At 35.9% G+C, this 16,111-nt stretch overlaps 1 protein-coding gene across 1 annotated transcript; it reads right to left on the bottom strand.

Moving 5' to 3' along the window:
* Positions 1-2,560: 2,560 nt before the first annotated feature.
* Positions 2,561-16,111, bottom strand: CLEC9A (C-type lectin domain containing 9A). Its single transcript, XM_054443833.1, has 6 exons — positions 15,756-16,111; positions 14,188-14,268; positions 7,315-7,461; positions 5,374-5,525; positions 3,725-3,846; positions 2,561-3,092 (listed from the first exon to the last, which is right to left on the bottom strand). Exons 1-6 carry the CDS (start codon positions 16,006-16,008, stop codon positions 2,960-2,962), a joined length of 888 nt encoding a protein of 295 aa, XP_054299808.1. The 5' UTR covers positions 16,009-16,111; the 3' UTR covers positions 2,561-2,959.

Genomic DNA, 16,111 nt, shown 5'->3' with positions numbered 1-16,111 from the left:
ATGATAATCTAATGAACCTCAGCTCCACCTTATGAGAAATGAAGAATTAAATAAAATTATATTGAATTAAGCAAATATTTATTGAGAACCTACTATGTGGTACGGCGTTCTTGTAGGGACATAAGTGGTAACAAGTAATATAATAATAATTAAAGGATCTGTTCTTTCTGTAGATCACAAGGTTCTTTGCTATTAATGGTCTCTAGGGAATAAGATAGTCTGTGCTTCAAGGAGCCTACAGACTTGGGGCAGAGAATGTCTATAGATTTATTTGAGGAGAATCCATTAACTTTAAAGCAGATATTCTCTCCAGAGAGTTGCTGACATTTTACACATTAACTTCTCAATATCCCTGCAACAGAAGCAAAAAAAGGGATCATTTTTGCCTGGGATGCACAAATAAAGGTTGATGTATAGAGATGATTGGTGATGTAGTCCAGAGAACAAACCAAGCACTGATAGAGTGTTCAATTCTGTGCAAGACTATTCTCAGCACTGACATATATTTACAGTCTACTCCTCATACAATATTCTGAAGTAAGTTCTGTTGTTATTTTACAATGAGGCAATTGAGGCACTGAAAGATGTAATCGAAAGTGCTGGCATGTTAACCCTGAGGGACCAGACCATGAGCCCTTTAGTTTGTGAATGCCAGGCATGGTCATTGAGAGGAAAGAGGGAATTCACAGAATTCTCTGGAGAACATTCTGATCCTGGCATCCTGACTATTCCTTCTGCTTATGTCAAATTCTAGTAGTTCATCTTTCTAGAAGAATTCAAATCTTAAAAAGTACATCCTCTCCCTCTCCCTCTCCCTCCCCCTCCCCCTCCCCCTCCTCTCTTCTTCGGTCTCCCTCTCCTTCTTTTTTCAGTCTCCCTCTGTTGCCGAAGCTGGACTGTACTGCCGTGATCTCGGCTCACTGCAGCCTCCCTGCCTCAGGCTCCTGTGACTCTCCTGCCTCGGCCTGCCGAGTGCCTGGGATTGCAGGCATGCGCCGCCATGCCTGAATGGTTTTTGTATTTTTGGTGGAGACGGGGTTTTGCCGTGTTGACTGGGCTGGTCTCCAGCTCCTGGCCTGGAGTGATCTGCCTGCCTCGGCCTCCCGAGGTGCTGGGATTGCAGACGGAGTCTCGCTCACTCAATGCTCAATGGTGCTCAGGCTGGAGTGCAGTGGCATGATCTCGGCTGGCTACAGCCTCCACCTACCAGCCTCCTGCCTTGGCCTCTTAAAGTGCTAAGATTACAGCCTCTGCCCCGCTGCCACCCCGTCTAGGAAGTGAGAAGCGTCTCTGCCTGGCCACCCCATCTGGGAAGTGAGGAGTGCCTCTGCCCGGCCGCCACCCCGTATGGGAAGTGAGGAGCACCTCTGCCCGGCCGCCACCCCATCTGGGAGGAAGTGAGGAGCATCTCTGCCCGGCCACCCCGTCTGGGAAGTGAGGAGCGCCTCTGGCCGGCCGCCCCGTCTGGGAAGTGAGGAGCACCTCTGCCCGGCCGCCCCCTCTGGGAAGTGAGGAGGCCTCTGCCCGGCTGCCCCATCTGGGAGGTGAGAAGCGCCTCTGCCCGGCTGCCACGCCGTCTGGGAGGTGAGGAGCGCCTCTGCCCGGCCGCCCTGTCTGGGAGGTGTACCCAACAGCTCCGAAGAGACAGCGACCATCGGGAGCGGGCCATGAGGACGATGGCGGTTTTGTTGAAAAGAAGGGGGGGAAGTGTGGGGAAAGGAAGGAGAGATCAGATTGTTGCTGTGTCTGTGTAGAAAGAGGTGGGCATAGGAGACTCCATTTTGTTCTGACTAGGAGAAATTCTTCTGCCTTGGGATGCTGTTGATCTATGGCCTTTCCCCCAGCCCCGTGCTCTCTGAAACATGTGCTGTGTCAACTCAGGGTTAAATGGATTAAGGGCGGTGCAAGATGTGCTTTGTTAAACAGATGCTTGAAGGCAGCATGCTCTTGAAGAGCCATCACCACTCCCTAATCTCAAGTACCCAGGGACACAAACACTGCAGAAGGCCGCAGGGACCTCTGCCTAGGAAAACCAGAGACCTTTGTTCATGTGTTTATCTCCTGACCTTCTCTCCACTATTATCCTATGACCCTGCCATATCCTCCTCTCCGAGAAACACCCAAGAATCATCAATAAATATTTCATAAATAAAAAAATAAAAAAATATATATACAAAAATTAGCTGGGTATGGTGGCATGCACCTGTAACCACAGCTACTTGGGAGGCTGAGGCAGGAGAATCGCTTGAACCTGGGAGGCGGAGGTTGCAGTGAGCTCAGATGGCACCACTGCACTCCAGCCTGGGCAACAGAGCGAGACTGTGTCTCAAAAAAAAAAAAAAAAAAAAAGGAAGAAAATCGTAAGATAAACTATATTTACAATTCATTAAAGAAGTGGATCATCCAAAAAAAAAGAAAAAGTACATTGTCTTACAGGCTGCAGATAGAAGTCTGCCTTTCTTCCAATTTGGAAATTCGTATTTCTGTTCTTCTATCTTATCAGTCTGATAACATAATGCCTGAAAGCCTAGAAAATGCATAGAAAGATCTCACAGACAGTGAGTTTAAAAGGCCAAATTTATTTATTTATTTGAAAAATTAATTAGTCAGCTGTAACTGCATCACCTCCCCCAAAAACATAGATGCGTACCTCGTGTGAAATTTACAGTCATTCTGGGCTTTAAACAATAAAAATTATTTCCTTGTGTTTGTTCTTAACTCTTCAGGGTTTTGTCCTCTGTAGCTCTAAATAAGTTTTATTCTTGCAATGTGAACAATATCAAATGAAATCTGGATGGTGTGGAAGAATATTCCCTAGTGTACTATTGAGTCCCAGGTTGCTAATTTCATTGCTCACATTTTTGGTTTACTGTTCTGTTTTTTTGGGGGGGTGGGGGTGGGTTTTCCAATGGCATGTTCCAAATAACAGTGTAATAGAACACTTTGAACACAATTTCTTTCAGGAAGAGGATCTCAACGCATACTTCTCACAGATAAAATACTTCCAAGTGCTGCAGTTAGACGAAAGAAGGGAATTGTTTTTCATGTATCCACAGACTTGGTTAGTTGACTGGGATCTCTCTACTGGCAACCTGGAAAGGCAAGTCAACATTTCTGAGGTTAGATTTGGGGGTTTCAGAAATGCTCCTGAGGGTAACTAATGAGAGGTGTGTAGCTGCTTGTTTTGTTTTGTATTAACACAGCAACTTCCTGTGGTGGTTTCGTCCTCCTTCTTCAGTAACTGCTTCTTTCTCTCAATAAAGAATGTTAATATAATTTGAACAAAAACAGCATGTAAAGAAAAAGAAAACATAGATACCCAAAGACAGTCCCTAAATTAGAATCTCTTTGCTGACTCTTAATTTTCAAAATACTAAGGCACCTGATTCTGCTTCTCCATCTGAAAAGCTTAATGTGGAAATGAATAGTTACTCTCTAAACATTAAGCGATACAAAAGAAACACACTTGATAATTATATTATTCATCAGACACTCAAATTGTGAGGTGAATTTTCTATAAGATAATAGAAGCAGGGCTGGGAAGGAGAGAGACTTAGAAGGCATGAAGCTACTCTTAATTTTGTTAGCTTTAATCCCAATTAGCCACCTGTAATATTATCATGCTGCTTGTCCCTTGGAGAAAATTCATGGTACAAGGTAAAATAAACTTTTGAATTCCCTCATGTTTCTAACTTTTCTTGTAGCATTTCACTCAGAGACTTACAGGCCAGGAGAAGGAGAGGAGCCATCTTGCCAAAGCCAGCGTCCGCTGTGTCCATCCTGAGACAACCCCACCCAGTAATCATAGCTTCCTTTTATCTTCCTCAAGCTGCCAGTGATAAAATCCTATAAGAGACAAGACCTGAACTGTGAAATGAGAAAAACAAACAAACAAAACTCTAGTGAAATATAAAGTGTGACATTTTGCCTAGCTAGAAATTAATGGGAACTTGAAATCTGGAAAAAGAGAGAAGGGAGTATTATAAAAAAGTGCAGATACATTTTTTAGACTATTTTCTATTGCTATATGATCCACGTGGTGTTAAAAACTATGAAAAAAATAGGCAACTGGGATTTTAGAAGTTTCAACATATTTAGAGGCTGGCAGGTAGTATACGTCAAAAAAAGAAAGTGTTATACTGAACCTTCATTATCAAAAATAAAAATATTCTTGACATCATAGACCACATAGAATAGTCTTTCTCAGTATACTTCGATGTGGAAAAATAGCTCATGAGATTCCAGGAGTAACTTAACTATGAGCACATTTGGTTAGAAGAAGCATTTCTAATTTGTGTCATCAAATTTGCACATAAAATAACTTTTTGAACATACAACTGTAATAATTTACTTCAAGTGTTCTTGGTTTACTGCATATCCTTAACAAATTATTTTCTCATGATTTTTGTTGAAATGAACTTCATCTAATTACTGAATATATAGCAGGTATACATTTTTTATAGGGCCAAAAATGTGCAATTTTGCATTCTATTTCATATATTTGTGGGTAGAATGAGTTCAAGGAAACATCTTATTGTTCACTTGTTTTATTTTATTATTATTATTTATTTTGAGATGGAGTTTTGCTTTTGTTGCCCAAGCTGGAGTGCGATGGCGCAATCTCGGTTCATTGCAAACCTCCGCCTCCTGAGTTCAAGCAATTCTCCTGCCTCAGCCTCCCACGTAGCTGGAATTACAGGCTCCCGCCACCATGCCCGCCTAATTTTTGTATTTTTAGTAGAGACAGGGTTTCACCATCTTGGCCAGGCTGGCCTTGAACTCAAGTGATCTACCCACCTTGGCCTCCCAAAATGCTGGGATTACAGGTGTGAGCCAACCTGCTCAGCCTATTCACTTGTTAAGACATTGGTAAACTAGATTTAAGGCTAATTAAACATTTCATTTAGCAGATACTTATTTTTCAAGACCTATTTATTTCATGGCATCACTTCAGTTTTTATACTTCTGTATTTTCTTGATAATTACAAGATTATTATAGGTTACTATATTTGCCTACAGCATTGAAAAAAATACGTTTAAAACATATCTGCAGCTATAATGTATGTATATCTTGAAGTGGATTATCATGCTACGAAATAGTATTCTCCTTATTCTCTCCTCTTTTTAATTAACCAAGGACATAGAACAAACATATTCTTCTCGATTTCAGATAACCAACCTGTTTTTATGTTTTCCCATTAAAAAGAAAACAAAAAATACAGATTCCAACTTTGTTTCTTTTAAACCTTTATTTTTACAATTATACTGCTGTTATAGAATATTAAGGAATTTTATCTTATGAGAATGAGGGATTTCTTTTAATAAGTAAAATGATATTTTCAGAATAACATGAGACCGCAAAACAGTGTTTACCATTTCTTCTTTGCTCTCTATTTGTAGCAGCGTGGAACCTTCCTTTAAACAATTCTCTTGACTGGTGTGCCAAATGCTCCAAATTTCAGAGACATAATAACAACTTTCTCTGTTCTGAATCCAATTGTTTGGACAAGGACTGCTGTTATGGGCTTTGAATATAAACATTTTACTTTAGTATCTTATTGTAAAATATTAACAGCGTATATCCCCCCAGAAAGCCCCTTGCCTCACCCTCAGTGAGGCTGAATCCCATAATGTAATGGTTCACATGATGTAGCACTTACCAATTTCAGCTTCTCTGAGGCTCAGTATAGTAAGATTCATCTAATAATTTCTATCTGCAATGGGCCTTTAACTTAAATATGAAATTAATTTTGGGATATATTTAACTAAATTTTTTCTCTTCTATAATAATTTATCTGATTATTCCGGTTTTATCAATCTTTCCTTTCTTTGAATTCACATCGTTTATTGTCTTCACTTGTTTGCTTATTGTTTCATGTCTGTTAGTCTTACTGCCCCAGTTTAGCCAGAAATGTACTGGACCACTGGATGGATTGAATAATAAGCCTTGAATTTATGTTTAAATTCTGAGAGCTAAACAAGGAAATATTTTATAGATAATGGAGAGAACAAGTAATCCACCTTAAGGAGTGATTTGAAAACATGCAGGTGAGGAAAATTGGAGAAGAACATAAATGAACAATATGCTTAGTTTAGGACTCTGAGACAACTAAGAAGTAAGCCTTAATATTTAATCAGTTTTATGGAACTTGTTTTAAGACGGAATATAGTCACAAAAGAAGGATGGTCAAATATGTAAAAGGGGAACCAAAGACCAAGAATTTGACCAAGTGTTTCTGGCACAGGTTTATAGAAGGAAAGACACTGAAACTTCCACAACTCCGGTTTCTAGACAGTCCCTGTATTTAGGCTAATAAATAATTCATCAGTAGCTTCCATGGGCCAGACGTTGAGTTGTTTAAAGCTCTTCAGTATCTTTTGTTTGGAATCCCTGCTAACCAATATCCTGAACATTGTTAGAGTTATAGTATAAATAGTGTAGACAATGGTATTTGTGGCGTTGAAGAACGTGTTGGTCTCCAGAATGGATATTGTTATTCTATTCAAGGTTGATGGCTCAGAGGTGGGCCTCACTCGAGTTTGCAATGGCCTGCTGCATAGAGAAACATTGTTGGGCACACAGTGATCCTTCAAACACTCAATTAAATTTTAATCAGAAGGAACTATGATTGATGTTTGACTTCTCTCATTGGCAATTATGTAAATGGTATCCAGTCTAGGAAAGTTAATTCTCTAAACTATATGTACAAGCATTATGAAATGCCAATTAAGTAACCATAGAATACATGACAAACTATACGACAGGTAGAAATAGACTGTGCATTAGGTTTAAAATGCTTGTAAAGCATATAAAAGATTAAACTGGAGTAACTTCATAGAATTTTAAAAAAGAGCTAGGTCCTGCATTGTAAAAGAATTTTGTGGTAAATACTCTCATTTTCAAAATGCATTTTTTTGCTCAAAGCTATCTAAACTTGAATCGAAAACAATATCTAAACTAAATATATTGGGAAATTTGGAGCTAGAATTAAAACATCCTTACAAATTTGAATGGCTGGATAAAACGATTTTTTTTGTGCATGTATTTTTTTAATCTAACCTACTAATTGCACACACACTTCTTTGGCATTTGACCTTACATTTCCTTTGGTTGCGCTCTTTTGGATCCCTAGTGTTTCCACGTAGTATTGGATGTGATAAATAAGATTGAACTGAAGAGTGAACAAAATTATGTCACTCTTATTATAAAATCCTAACAGTTTTGCAGAGAACAAAATGTGTGTCACTGTTTCTTTTGAGTTATTGGTGTATATATTTAGATGTATACAGTGGAAACTGATTTTTATTCATTACCTGAACTTAAAGAGTTTTGCATTAAGGCTTGGCAATATTTCATCTGAAGGGCATGGCTTCTCTTCCATTCTGTAAAGTTTAGCAGTGCCCTTTCTTGTTGGATGAGTTTTTCTTGCTGCTGCATTGCAATGGTGGACACCTGCAACACTTCAAATGACAGCAATCATTCCTAATAAAATCCTGACATTTTATAGCAAAAGAATCCTTCAACACAGACTAAAGACAAGTACAAATTACCATTATTTTTGAGACTTGAATTTGTATTATTTTAGGTTTTTGCTTAAAATTTACATTGTACAAGAATCAAACACTACAAAGGATGTGGAACAAAACGTCTCTTTGCACCCATTTTTAATTCACTAGATTTTACTCCCCCCAAACAACCAGATTTACCAATTTATATTTTATTATTTGGGAGCTTTTGAATGTTACACGTAAGACAAAACAAAATGAAACTTTACAAATGAAAGCAAATGAATATAAAACTCGCTCTCTCCCCTTAACACAAATGGTAACAATATATTTACATGGTTTTGCACCTTTTGTTTTATCATTAACATGCATATTTTAACACAGTTCCATATCATTACATAGACATGCAAAATTTAGTTCAATAGCACAACCAGGATATTGACATTGATACAATCAAGATACTCGGCTCCTCCACTACCATCAGGATCTATACTTGCACTTTTATAAGTACATCCACTTCCCTCTTGCCTTCACCCCTTGTTTACTCCTGGCAATCACTAATTTGTGTTCCTTTTCTATTTTATCACATGAATGACATATAAATGGTATCTTACAGTATGTAACCTTTTGCTATTTACTTCGTTCACTCAGAATAATCCTCTGGAGACTCATGCAGATTGTTGCTTAAATAAATAGCTCACCTATTTTGTATTGTTGAATAGAATTCCATGATATGGATTACCACTACTAGCTTAACTGTTCACCCACTGAAGGACATCCAGGTAGTTTTCAGGTTTTAGTCATTGCAAATAGAGCTACTATAAGCACTCATGTACAGGTTTTTGTGTGAACATAAATTTTCATTTCTATGAGGTATACGCTCAAGAGTGCAATTGCTGTATTTTAAGGAAATGTGAAGTTTAGATTTTTAAGAAACTGCTACACTATTTTCCAGAGTGGCTACAGCATATGACATTTCCACCAAGAATGAGTGAGTGATCCGCTTTCTCTGTAGCTTGACAAGCATTTGATGTTGTCACTTATTGTTATTTTAGCCATTCTGATTACGTATGTAGTAATATCTCACTGTAGTTTTAATTTGCATTTCCTTAATGGCTAATGACATTGAATATCTTTTCTTGTGCTTATTTGACATCTGTATATTCTCTCTGGTGAAATGTCTCTTCATGTCTTTTTGCCATTTTCTCATTGGATGGTCTAGTTTTTTACTAACTGGAGAGTTCTTTGTACATTCTAGGTTCTAATCGTTTGTCAGATATTGATTTACAACTATTTATTCCCAGTCTGTAACTTGCTCAGGATTGTCTTGAACTCCTGGGCTCAAGGAATCCCAAAGTGCTGGGATTATAGGCATGAGCCACCACATCTGGCCTGTAACATGTCTTTTTACCCTCTTCCTAGTGTCTTTTGCAGAGTATGTATGTTTTATTTTGATGAGGTCCATCCAGCTTACCAGTTTCTCCTTTCACTAATCATTTTTTAATGTAAGTCTAAGAATTATTTGCCTACCTTTAGATTCTGAAGATTTTGTCCTATGTTTTCTGAAAGTTTTACAGTTTTATGCTCTACATTTAAGACTGTGATCTATTTTGAGTTAAATTTTAATTTTTGTGTAAGGTTGAGACTTAGGCTTATTTTCTTTTTCTGTTTTTCTTTCCTATGGATGTTTAATTTCTCCAGCACCATTTGTTAAAAAGGCTATCCTCCTTCTTTCAATTGATTTGCACTGCTGACAAAATCATTTGGGTATATTTGTATGAGTCTATTTCTGGATTCTTTATTGTATTTTATATCTGTCTTTTTGTCCACTAATACACCTAGCTTTAATTCATACAGGTTTTGAAATCAGGTAAATTCATTCTACTCAGTTATATAATTGGTTTAAAATAAGTTTATGATACATTAATCATTATTAGATTGTGGCTATTGAATAGACATATTGTATAGAGAGAATGGCATCAAGAAAAATTAATTAGTGAATTAAAAAACAAATAAAAACACCTATGCATGTCAGCCAGACCTTTAGGATTAAAAATCCTCTTTTAGAGAGAAATAGAACAACAAAAGAGGAGAACAAATGGGCAAATCTGTAAAATTATTTTCATATTTTTAACCACAAAACGGAGGTAACCAAGATCACACACAAAAATCATCTGACCAAGACAGGCTGGGCGTGGTGGCTCTCGCCTGTACTCCCAGCATTTTGGGAGGCTGAGGGGGGTGGATCACTTGAGGTCAGGAGTTCGAGACCACCATGGCCAACATGGCGAAGCCTTGTCTCTACTAAGAATACAAAAATTAGCTGGGCGTGGTGGCGTGCGCATGTAATCCCAGCTACTTAGGAAGCTGAGACAGGAGAGGCACTTGAACCCAGAAAGCAGAGGTTGCAGTGAGGTGAGATCATACCCCTGCACTCCGCACTCTGGCCTGGGCAACAGAGCAAGAAAAGAAAAGAAAAAGAAAACGTTTACATATCTACATATTCTGATCTGTTTTACTTATCAACATTGCTGCTGAGAAGAAAATACCAGAGATCAAAAGCCATGGAGTAGAGAAAGCAGATGTTTATGCCCTGTCCATCGGTGGATAGTTAAAAAAAAACCAGGCTGTCAGCTGCTTGGATCTTTTTCCCTCTTTTTAGCAAAATGATGGATCTAACCAGAGTTGAGTGTAGGACAGTGATGCTCTGATTTTATCCTATTAATAATCTGGCATATTTAGACATTGAAAAATAATAATTTTCCTCTTAGATTCAAGATATAATTCTGAAATTTTATATTTAGATACTTTTTAGATTAGCTATATTATAGAAGCTGTTGTTTATTACTGTCTGAACAGCTTATACTATATGAAACTGTAATAAAACTGGAGAAAGGGAAATGAGACTTCTCTTCAGAGTTTCACCCTAAATGGGAAGCAAAATATAGCACCTTTATTGGGGTTGAAGTTGTAATAAATTTGTAATGAGGAATAAAGACAAAACAATATAATTACCTGGGGAAAAATAACAAAATACTTTTAATGTCCCCTAAATAAAATTATTTGTTATATGATATTATACATTATACCTAATTGATGAATTAAGAAAATGAACAGTAAAAACAAATTAAAAAGCTGATTTCTTAGAAAATATTTTGAACTATAGAGTTTTTTTAATAAAAATATTAATGGCATAAATAATGTGGTAGAAAAATTAGAAAATGTGAAATAGTAGGAAGAAAACTAAAAACTAAGTCTACTTACTTTGAAACCTACCACTCAAATAATAGCCATTAGTATTTGGTTTATATCTATTGAAACTCTTCTCTATGTATGTATATAGAAAAGTATTTTATATACAACCTTTAGAAAACCATATTTTTATATAAATGTCTTTTTAGAAATCTGCTTCTTTTGTGAGAAAATATTGCATAACCATATTTCCAAAACAATAACAATGGTTCTAGAAGAATTCTTTAAATAATGGCATTGTGTTCTTTTATATAAATATGACATAATTAATTTTACCAGTCCTTCTATTGTCAGGTACTGGCCTTTAGTAATATATATGAGTGATTTGTAATTAGCACTTTCATTATGTTCATGTTATGATACTTTTAAATAAAAGGTTATAGTTTTCATTTACCACTTTTTGTCAGAAACATGGTCCTATTTAAAAAATATATATGTATATAATTTAAATATGTTTTCATATTTGTCTTACAATGCAAGTTTTCATAAAGAAAATTGGATGTAACATTTTAATTTAAAATGGAACATAATCAAAATGGAATATTTATTAAAAAATAAACATGACTTTTGTAACTCAAAGCCTACTGGCTATAACATAATCTATAACTAGCTGGGACAAGTAATTAGTTATTGAACAGAATGTTTCACATGAAGAAGCTGCTTATTGCTTAACACAACAGTTTTATTATGGTAACTGGTTTTATTTTTTTAAAGCCTTAAGTGTTAAAAATGTATAAGAAGACCTAGGCAAATTATAAATTTAAAAACAACAATAAAAATTAATAGTCACTGGAACAAAAGCTAAAGGAAAATATACTTTACACCTGTATAGTGATATTTAAGTTTTGTAAGTATATATTTTTAGCTAGTAAGACAAAATAAAAAAGGTAAAAACTTTTATTTGTAAGAATTTTCTAGAAATCACTGGAAGTCTTAAGCACATGGTTTTCTAGCTACGTTTCTTTTATCCTCATCAAAGTAACATTTTCTTCATGCAATTTGTGTTTGGGGAGTTAACATTTTTTAAATATATACTACATTCATGGGATTAAAACATTTAAAAAAATCCAAAAAGTAAACATTGAAATATCTTTTTCTCCTCATCGTCACTATTTATCTCACTCCTCTTACCCTCACTTTTAGTATTTCTTATATAACCTTCCATTGTTTGTTTAAATTCAAGAAAATGTTCATTCTTAATCAAATTGTAACATAGCATATACATTTAAAAAATAATTTCAGCTTTTATTTAGATTCAGGGGGTACATGTGCAGGTTTGTTACTCAGGTACGTGATGCTGATGTTTGGGGTACAATTGATCTCATCAGCCAGGTTTTAAATGCTGCTTTTTTGCACTTTACAGGCAGAAGTGTTTCTTCTTTCTTTTGTTGTTCTTGCTTCAAGGTATTCTATTGTATAGATGATGTACCATTATTTATTAACATGGTCTCTTATCAATGTGGTGGGTATCTGAGGCTGCCCCCTATTGTTAAATTGCAGGTTTATCTATAGGAACAATTTCCAAAAGTGATACTGCTGGGTCACAATTAATTAATGCAGTTTAAAATAACTCACTGTCTTAGGAACATGATTTATAGGTTTCATATAAAGAGATTTCATTTACTAGACGGAGAAGACACTTATGTGTACACTGAACAGCAAATCTTTTGACAACATGGAAAATGTAGAGTATACTTTTTTTTTTTTTGAGACAGAGTCTCACTCTGTCACCCAAGCTGGAGTGCAGGTACAATCTTGGCTCACTGCAACCTCCACCCCCCTGGTTCAAGCAATTCCCCTTCCTCAGCCTCCAGAGTAGCTGGGATTACAGGCGCACACCACCACTCCTGGCTAATTTTTTTGTATTTTTAGTAGAGATGATGTTTCACCATGTTGGGCAGACTGGTCTTGAACTCCTGACTTCAGGCAATCCGCCCGCCTCGGCCTTCCAAAGTGCTGGGATTACAGGCATGAGCCACCACACCTGGCCTAAAGTGTACTTTTATAATCATCCTTATTATGTAGTATATGATTTTTGTCTATACAGTAGACAAAATATTTGGGAATTGGAGACTATAGAGTTATGTTTATATAAAAACCAAATTATATATCCCATTCCCTTGACAACAGTGCTTCAAGATGTTGCATCTTCAGTTAATTTTGTTTGTAATTGGAAATGATTTTATATGTTAAGTTTTAAAATCTTATTACCCCAAATCATTATCATTTGTAAAATAACATTGAAATTCATTATATAGAATTAACATTTAAAGAGTATTTTTTGATATTTGCAACGCAAGTTAAACATGGATTCTTATATTGTAGAGTCACAATGAAGTTTGGCAATGTGTCATTTAAAGTCCTCAATTTTTACAGAAGAAAGTGGATTATTAGATGTTAATTGACTTAACTGGTCTTTTAAATATAAATTGTTTCCACAGGTATTTAATATGTGTGCTTCTTAAAAAACGAACTCACATTTGCCTAAAATATGTATTCCCTAATAAGACCCAAAGAGAGTAGATAGAGAACAAGAAAGCTGTCTTGAAGTTCTGACATTTCTGTTAAGCTGTGAAACTTTACTTGAGGAGACAGACAAAGTAACAATTACTGATTAAGCTGTTGGCAATTCTTAAAACGTTCCTCTAAAAACCAGCAGAAAATGAAGCTCACGACATTACCTAAGCAAGATCAAACTTCCTATACTTTGTGAATGCGAATCTGAACCTTTCCCTTCCTTATTCTCAGAATTCATAATTCTTCCTCTCCAGCTGATGTCTTTTAGATAGAGATACGATTTGCAAAGGCATATAAGAAAGAAACATCTACATTTTTCTTAGTGCTAGCATGAGTGATGTTAGAGGTTCATAGTTCTTTTTCTGGAATCTGAAGCTCTGTAATTATTATATTTTATAAAAATTTCACTTGCCAAACATAAAAGTATGTCTTCTATTTGGACTAAAAAGCAATGTGGTTAAATGTGGTCGAACGAAGCTCTCGGGTTTGCATTAAACATTTTAAATTGAAACTTGCCTGATATAAATAATCTTTAAAAGTCAAATTTAATTTAAATGTATATTAGAAACAGAAAAGCAGAATGTGAAATCTTTCAAATTGCATGCTTTAGCACGTTAACATGACTCACAAATTGATTCAGAATATGTTATTATTTTCATTGTTTCTCCCAGAGACCTATAGCACATGATTTGAGTTAAAAAACATGGAATAGATCATTGAAAGTTATCAGTGGCATCCAAGTGCTCAGAGAGTTCTATCAAATGATTGAAATTTGAGGCCACTATTTTATATCATTTATGTGCATTCACATATGAATTGATTTTCCATCCATTCCATAATTTATAAATGTATAAATTATGAAGTTTTATATATAATGATATACATATTTTGAAAATATCTTTTAGTACTTACACTTGACGCCCAAGAAAATGGATGCTGTTAATAATCCCATGCAGAAAATACATGAAATCACCATCACAAGACAGCATGCTCCTAACCATGGAATAGGAAAAATGATACCGGGTTAGAGAAAGTAGATAAAAAAGACGGAGCAAGGATAGATTGCGACTGAGTAAAAGAAGGAATTAACATTGGCATTTCTACTGAGAGTTGTTGGGGCCTGGGATATGTAAAAGAAAAGGAAAAAGAGAACTTTTGCTCAAATGCACTGAAATACAACTCATAACTTGGAATATATGTGATATGGAAATTGCCAAATTAAGTGGATTTAATAGTAGACTTCTGTTATCCTTATCTTTGATGTCACACCTTACCAACTAATTATATGTATTATTTTCCAACAGTCTTTTAGAGATTCCCCCAAGTCAAATGCTGGCTTTATGTTTTGAGATAAAAAATGCTGTCTCACATCTCCCCATCTCTTCAGTGTTACTTGAACATGATTAAATAAAAGAAAGATACACATTTTAAATATATACTTTTAAATATACATTTTTGGAAGACGAACAAGTTTTCCAAGGTAATTTTACAACCCTGCACAGAGGAAAAAAAAAGGAATATGTGATTTTTTGTATTCAAAACACTAATCAGAGAAAAATAGTTAAAATTTATCTTTGAATATTGTGATAGGCAGAGAAATGCCCCTGCCTAACATGCCAGTGTCATAATTCCTGGAACTTGTGAGTTACCTTATGTGGAAAAGGGACTTTGAAGATGTCATTAAGTTAAGGATTTGGGATGGGAAGATTAGCCTGAATTATCTGGATCCTTTTTAAATGAGAGATAGGATATTGGAGGGACAGAGTATGGCATGATAATGGAGGCTGAGAAACATTTAAAGAGGTTATGTTGTTGGCTTTCAAGACAGAAGAAGGGTCCATGAGCCAAGGAAAGCAATAAATCCAGCTCTAGAAACCAGAAAAGACAAGGGATAGAATCTTCCACTCGATCCCTGCCAACACCTTGGTTTCAGTTCATTGAAATCCATTTCAACTTGTGACATCTAGAGCCCTAAGATAATAAATTTACATTCTATTAATCCCCCAAGTCTGTGTGATTGGTTACACCAGCAGACAGGAACTAATATAGATATTAAATGATACAGACAGAACTAATCACTGTAGCCAACAACTCTAGGCCAATGAGATCTTGCCAGTTTTTCAACCTATGTTTTCTCTTTTTATTTCTTAGTATTTATCAGATAATTTGCAGAATGTTTTAATAGGAGTTCAATTAATTAAAGTTGTATTTTTTCACGTGTTTCCCAAATCTAGGTATTCCTTTTCTTTTCTAGAGAGGCAGAGAAAAAAGTAGTTCTGCATATTTATCAAGTTCATTGCTCTTTTTATTTTTCACCTTTACTTACTCCTTCTCCACTTCATTAGCATTTCACAGACATTACAGTACCCTTAAGTAGATTATCTCAGATTAGAATAAACATCTTGGCCTCATGATAGAGCAGAAAAAAAAACAAAACCATGAACTCTAAAGTCTCACACAAAATAGTTAGAACTGGTTACCCGAACATTTGTTGGAAGACAGACATTTCTGGTAAGTGTCTGGTGCTGGGCTATCCCACTGAAGAGAGCTGTACATTTCTTCCTCATGCATGTCTGAGGTGCTTTGATAGGAAAGCAGTCCACACAGGAGGCTGGAACAAATAACTCCTCTTGTGGTTTGGAGCAGGTTGGTGTGAGAACTGAAATTGGTTACATTTTCACAGTAGTGGGAAAATATATTTGTGTTTAAGGAGTAGAATAGATGCACCTTCATTCAGAAAGTGGAAGTTTATGAAGTCTAAGCCAAAACACAACTTGGTGAAAAAGGAAATGAGAGAGAACTGAATTTAGAATGGCCAATGATAGAACATTTTTTA

The sequence above is a fragment of the Pongo pygmaeus genome, chromosome 10 (assembly GCF_028885625.2).
Source record: "Pongo pygmaeus isolate AG05252 chromosome 10, NHGRI_mPonPyg2-v2.0_pri, whole genome shotgun sequence".
Taxonomy (NCBI): Eukaryota; Metazoa; Chordata; class Mammalia; order Primates; family Hominidae; genus Pongo; species Pongo pygmaeus.
The sequence above is the reverse complement of the archived record's forward strand: the minus strand, read 5'-3'. Positions and strand labels throughout refer to the sequence as shown.

What these genes read in the sequence shown, in the direction of transcription:
- CLEC9A (XM_054443833.1), bottom strand. Translation starts at nt 16,008, where the DNA reads ATGAAGGTGCATCTATTCTACTCCTTAAACACAAATATATTTTCCCAC. An exon ending in CATTTTCTTGGGCGTCAAGT is followed by an intron (nt 7,462 to 14,187) that starts GTAAGTACTAAA and finishes TGTCATTTGAAG; the next exon opens with TGTTGCAGGTGTCCACCATT. An exon ending in TAGAGAGCAAAGAAGAAATG is followed by an intron (nt 3,847 to 5,373) that starts GTAAACACTGTT and finishes TGTCTCTTATAG; the next exon opens with GATTTTATCACTGGCAGCTT.